The 6,890-nt window shown below is 37.9% G+C and overlaps 1 protein-coding gene across 1 annotated transcript; it reads left to right on the forward strand.

Annotated features, from left to right (window-relative positions):
* The first annotated feature begins 241 nt into the window (after positions 1 to 241).
* On the forward strand, positions 242 to 4,773 carry LOC125231837 (acylphosphatase-2-like). Its single transcript, XM_048137420.1, has 3 exons — positions 242 to 684; positions 3,258 to 3,384; positions 4,440 to 4,773. Exons 1-3 carry the CDS (start codon positions 621 to 623, stop codon positions 4,552 to 4,554), a joined length of 306 nt encoding a protein of 101 aa, XP_047993377.1. The 5' UTR covers positions 242 to 620; the 3' UTR covers positions 4,555 to 4,773.
* Positions 4,774 to 6,890: the final 2,117 nt, after the last annotated feature.

Below are 6,890 nucleotides of genomic sequence, written 5' to 3' on the forward strand. Positions count from 1 at the left end.
ATCCTAATTAGCTATTTTTTTTTTTTTGATATAAATGTTTTTTTTTTATTACATTTCATAGTCCAAGTAAATTCAATATTTATACAAAACAATATAAAATGATAAAATCAAAAACTGAAACATTCCAAGCAATAAGTGACAATGTGGCCGTCGGTGAAAAGACAATTTTGCTCACGCTTTTCAAGACCATATTCCAATGGTCGTTTTGGTGCGTTTTCTGTGGGCCGGTGTGTATGGCACGTGGCCGATGTTTACTTTGACAGAGGAACAGTTGAGGGAACCTATGATTGCCACGATGAATCCTTCTTTAGAACAGGATCCCTGCTCCGTCCTCACATTCGAAGGCCCTTATGAGTCTCCGGGTGCCTCACCCTTATTGAGACTTGTAACAAAGGTACATTTTTACGAGCACATGCACAATGCACTTCAAGATTATAAATAGTTGTAGTAGATAAAGATAAGCCAGAGCACCGACGTAACATTGGCACTTGGGCGCGTTGGGCGGCTTGTATTGGGCGGCGTTCACTCACCCGACTTGGGCGGGCAAGGAGTGAAATTTAAATTATAAAGTTGTATTCTGTGTTTGTTTATTTGGCTGCTTAAAGTGCGTGTTTGATAGTATGGGCACTGAAGATCCAAATCAGTTGTACTCTACGGAGTTTGAAGTGTTTGGGCAGGTCCAGGGTAAGTTAATTACCTATATATGTACTTACTTATGTTAGTTAGGGTTAAATGGAGTTACGGGTATTTGTATTAAGAAGTAGGTACAGGGTGGCCTAAAATTATTACGTTGACAAAGAATAGTGAAATGTTGAAATAAACCAAAATATCGAAGATACCGAAAATATTTTTTGGGACTATATATATATTGTATATATTGTATATTTCTACATTCACCATGGATATTTCAACAGCACTCATGTCCATTTCGCAAGGTTTGCAATGTAGACCAATTGTGTAAAGACATTTTTCCCAGATTCATAAGCTCGATACGTTTGAGCATACTTACGTAAATTCACCTAACTTAAAACTATAAATTATAGTTTGTAATCAATCTTAAAACCCTAGCCCGTTTATTGATTACTAAAATTAGGACATTTTAAAAGCTATACGAGCAATTTATGTTAGACGAAACGAAAGTCATACTAAATAGAGGTGCAGCGGCATATCGTTAATTTTTTGTTCTAATATTTGCATTTTGAAAACGATTCGATTTATTTGGTCAAAAATTATTAAGGTTTCACATTTTAATTTGTAGGACAATTGTTCGTGTAAGGAAAAAAAAAATTTTTTCAAAAATTTGTCAACGTAGTTTTGGGCCACCCTGTAAATATAATTATACAAATTATATACAAATAATTTTTAACCTAAGAATATTGAAGAATATCGATTTAGATACCTGTGGGATACGGATCGTACATCCGATACTGCATTTTCACATTATATTACGATCCAATAGGACATACCCTACACTTACATTAAAGGCACTATGTTTGGTTTTTGCCTTTGAAATCCTTCCTACTTCTGATATTGGATTAGAAAATGTGAAAACGCTCTTACCTACTGCGGAAGCGAATGTGGGTTCTGTATCATATTATATGTGTAGTAAATAATTATGTATTTATATACCTATGTGTATCGCCTCCTAGTACCTACCCTATGTGCGTTTTCACATTATCCGATCTGATATCGGATGTCGGACCGATACCCCATACATTACAGGCGTCATCTTGGATTTTTTCTATCGAAATCCTTCCGACATCCGATATCGGATCGGATAATGTGAAAACGGTCTAATATGTCACCAATATTTATTTATTTAAATTAATCTTTCCCATCACGGAAACCATTGGGTATCCAGACCTTTGGGAGGCATGCGCGGGGCCGAAGCCACCACACAGAGGCCCTTTTGACTTTTGAAGCACGCGGAGAGGCAGCACCCGCCAGGGTTTAAGGACTATTTGAGAGTTAATGGAATCTATAATGAACTGGGCTATTGAATGAAAGTGATGGACCGGACTAGTTAGTTATTGTTATATCTACTATCTGTTCTTTCTGCTAGTTAAAATAATTATAATTAGTACCTAATTAATAGGTGGCGGCTGATCGGCTAATCAGAGTAGTATTATTAGCCGCGGCGCGTACGCATGTAGGTCGGTGTCAGTGATTGGGATTGGGCCATTCGATCTGGTTCATTCAAAGCACGTGTTTCACCTTAAGATATATTATAATTTATACAAATAAGTCATTTTCATTTCCCCAGTCTTTATATTTGTTCGCACGAAAGGATCAAAGTAGGTAGGTATAGGTACTTTTACCTTCCTATCCATGATAGATAGATAGATAGATAGATAATCGTTTATTCATCATCACCACACAAGGTAATGTAGGTACCTACTTTGACATTGACAAGCAAATAGAGTTTTCGCCATAATATCAGGATCAGGCCATTTTGAACGTGCACCTAACATCAAATAGTGATCCGCGTTTGTACCCTCTCTTCTGAATTCTCCGTACTTGTATTAGAGAGAGCGAGATATATGCCCGTGAGCCCGTGACAAATGACAGCTAGCTAACTTAATTAACCCATGGAGCGTCCTATAGACACACGGTGTCTATAAATCCATACTAATATTATAAATGGGAAAGTGTGTGTGTCTGTTTGTTTGTCCGTCCTAAACGGCAAAACGGAGCAACGAATTGTCGTGATTTTTTAAGTGGAGATAGTTGAAGAGATGGAGAGTGACATAGGCTACTTTTTGTCTCTTTCTAACGCGAGCGAAGCCGCAGGCAAAAGCTAGTAGTATATAATTTAAAAGGGCGGGCGCTCCACGGGAATATGTTTTTGATGTGATATGAAATGAATGTTCCGATTGGCAGTATACTTCATAAAATACTTTGTAGGTTACAGTGAAAGAACTGTGAGCATACATTTGTATTTGTATTTTTGTGTGTACATACATTTAATTGTCTTCTATTGTCGCCGCCGGTCGCCAACATAAGCTACAGTGTGACAATAATAGCACAGATTAAATACTTAACAATACGAATACAATGTTTAATAGACTTTGTCTAGGTTTAAGATAGTGTAATTAGTTTACATTTCTCGATACCTAAGAAGCCTCCAGAAACTTCTACCGGTATACCTATCTGAAAATTGCTTTCTAGGTATAATTTGGTGGTAATCAGTCACTGTAGTCAATAGACGCCAAGCCAAGACACATGGCAGGCATATTTTATTACTTGTATTATTTCAGGTTGTTACTTCACCAAATACTGCAAAGAGATAGCGGAGACCATCGGCATCGTAGGATGGGTGAAGAACTCGAAACATGGCACCATCATGGGCAAAATACAAGGCATTAAACCTCACATGGATCAAATGTTAGTATTTAGCGAGGTTATCTCTGTTTGTTGTATATTTGTTACTATAACATACTAGGTCGAGATTAACATTTGTGGGTACATTAAGGACTGTCCCAAACTTTGTAGTTCGTACCTTTTGCATTCCCCTTTTAGGTACGGTACGTCTACTTATACTTACTTCGTTTTTCAGTCTGTATCTTCGGTGCGCGGTCCTGATGCCCTCCCTGTAGGCCTAGCACATGATTGAAGCGAGAGTATGTCGCCGCGAGATAGATGACACGTCTTCTTCTAACTGTATTAATGACATTAGGATGAGTAGTCTATCTCGCGGCGACATACTCTCGCGGCAATCATGTGCTAACCCTGCTGCTGTTTTTGGATTCGGTCCAATGCGATGTAGTTATCAAATTAAAAATTTTAACACGTCGTAGTCATGTTCCTAATGAAATATAATTAATTAGACGCAGCTTGTGCCAAAATATTATTATGGGAAACCTTATTTTAAAATTTGGTCATATATTATTTTTAATCGTAGTGATCAATTTTATAAAACTCATTACCTAGGTTAGTAGCTTTAGCAAGAAAAGCACAGGATATCACTATAAACTATAAGTCACAGAATTAGATTTAGATAGAAGAAACGAGTTCATTTATTTGTATGGCGGCCGAGCGTGTCAGATTTTGTACTGAAGTTGTTACTTGCCTGTGATTTTAAATATGTCTCAGGCCCTTGAGTGTTGATAAGTTTTATGTTGTTGCAATTAAATATCATGTAACGAGGCATTTTTAATGTTTTTGTTGACTTCAACTTACAAAAATTGACGCCCGAAAGCTGCAAGCTGCGATTAAAGACGGACAACTCAGTGGATTTCACTGAGTTCATTTGACACGCTAAGTAGATACGAGTACGTTTGCTTGATCTATGGTTTATATGACATCTGTGCTATAAGTGATATTTCAATTCTAAGAGTTTTACTTACTACTTTTGCTGACACCCCCTCTTGTCAATACTTATTAATAGGTACACTTATGTTTCCTCTATGGTTCTGCATATAGCTTGTGGAATGTTCCAGGATCGAGTGGCTGAGCACCGTGGGCTCGCCCGGCTGCAAGATACAGAAGTGCGACCTCACCAACAGCCAGCAGCTGGCGCGTCTCGACTACCACGACTTCACTATACGGTTCTGAACAATGGCAATGAGCTTCAGCAATAAATATTGCTATCCTAGTTCACGCTTATGCATTTTTTTCTTTTTGTATTTTTTTTTACTTTGCTACGTAATATCTAGCTTATGATATGAGCACATATAAAAATCGTATATGTAGGTACTTACAGTAATTCTTTTTTACATTTTTTATTTATAAGTAATTTATTGTAATCATTTATTATTTCTTTTTTTATGAACGCTATCAAATAAAACATATTATACCTGTATGCATAGTACATTTAGTTTTTTTCGTTATAATTTCCTACCTATTACTTTTACGCACTAAAAATTAAAGTTATCCATCCAGTTTTTGAACGACTTATAATAGAGGTTGGTCTATCGCTAAAAGTCAAGCAGGCTACTTTGCTTTATGGCAGTAGTTGAACTAGAAATTAGATCTACTTCTAGAATTCCTTTCTTACTCCGCTAAGGGCCACTTGCACCAACCAAAATGGAGGGCTAACTCGGGGGTTAACCCACCATAGTATATGGAATTTGACAGATGGCAGCCGACTAACCCTGAGTTAAGTGGTTGGTGCAAGTGGGCCTAAGACGCGGACGAACGGACTCTACGGATAGTAGGAGATGATAGCTAGCCATACACGTATGGATTGGTCTGCCGGGCAAGGCTCAGATCTGACCCGCGGCTTGCCCGATGGACAAGTCCGAGGCGGACATATCCTTGCTATTAAATAGGGTTCGATCCGGCGGGCACATCCGCACTACACAGTACACACACGCGCGGGTAGCCGACGGATCTGCCCGGCCCGTGCCCGATGCGTTGGTTTTGAGTACGGGCAGCGGACGCGGGTACATCTGCCGGGCAGATCCGACGGGCAGATCCGTACGTGTAAAGCTAGCTGATAGGTGATAAAGATGTCTAAAAATTGCATTCACATTCTTAATAAAAATACTAAGTATTTAAAGATAATTAAGACCACCCAGTTGCAATATTTATTGATGTACAATTGCACATAGCGAGTAATTCATATGTGACAGACCTTATCACTTCGACGTTTCAATGAATATGCAAACATGTTGGCGCCATACTAGATAGATACCACACTAATTGCGATTTGCGACCCTACGAACTAACATATAAGGAAAGTCTAGTAGAATTAAACATTTTGTAAGGGCAAGGACCTTTGGGTTTCTTCCAGTTATTGAGATTTGTTTAGTCGGTACAGTCTACCAGTTTGAATCCTAGGACACTCTGTACTCTCTGTAGAACCTTTTCACAGTCAGCGTCAAAGTGACAATGAAAAATGACAAAGATATATATTAGGTATAATTAAATACAATAAAATATTCACCAAAATATCGTAAAATGCAAAAGAAATTTAATTTTTTGTTCAATAACGTCCTTATCTACGCATTAAGTTAACGTGCCTTTTATAATAACCGTTTTATTTATGAATGGAAGACAGAAATATCTTCAATGGCTTATGCCGCCCTGATTGTATTATTGTTAATTGAAAATAATGAATAAAACTTCAGATAACGTAATCATTTGTTTATTTATTATGTACTTTCGTGATGAGGACAGCTTAACAATTAAAATAAGAATATATTGACACGAGAAACTTAGCATTCGTCAGTGATAAATGTGTGTTGACATAAAGAAGGATATGTATATGGGCGTGTAAGTATTAATCGCAAATGGGAAACGGAATTTTCAATCGTTCGTAAAGAAGGTATGCAGCACCGCCTTTTCTCCCGTGAGTTTCCTAGAAGTCGACAGTGGAATATGGCTTTCATTGTGGTGTGAGCGACGGACTGGCAAGCTTGGCAACCTGTCACTGTACAGGCAACCAATTGGAACCCTTGGCCACTCTACAACCATGTCAAAATGACAAGCAGTAAGAGATTTCTTACAATCTGATTTATAACGTCACTATGACATAGTTCTACAGTGGTCTAGGGTTCCAATTGGTTGACTGTACCTACTACTTATACTGTATCACAATTTCGTTATCTTTTAACCCCTTAAGTGCTAAAAGAGGCGCTGAAACTTGAGCACTTCCATGTAATCTGCTTACCCGGTTTGGACCTGCAGGCGTGAGTGTATATGTATGATATTTACATTTGTAACATTCTATTCTACCTATAACATATCAAGAACTAGGTACCTATATCAAATTCATGTGACGATCAAAATTATGTTAAATATATAGGTAATTATGAATATTTAAGGTTTATAACAACATGCGTAGCCGAATTCGAACAAACGCTCAAGATAATATCTGTTTCGTAGCTATCTAACTCTATCGCTCTTGCGTATTGGCGCGACAGAGCCAGACTGCATTTCTGCCAGCG

This window comes from Leguminivora glycinivorella, chromosome 1, assembly GCF_023078275.1.
Source record: "Leguminivora glycinivorella isolate SPB_JAAS2020 chromosome 1, LegGlyc_1.1, whole genome shotgun sequence".
Lineage (NCBI taxonomy): Eukaryota > Metazoa > Arthropoda > Insecta > Lepidoptera > Tortricidae > Leguminivora > Leguminivora glycinivorella.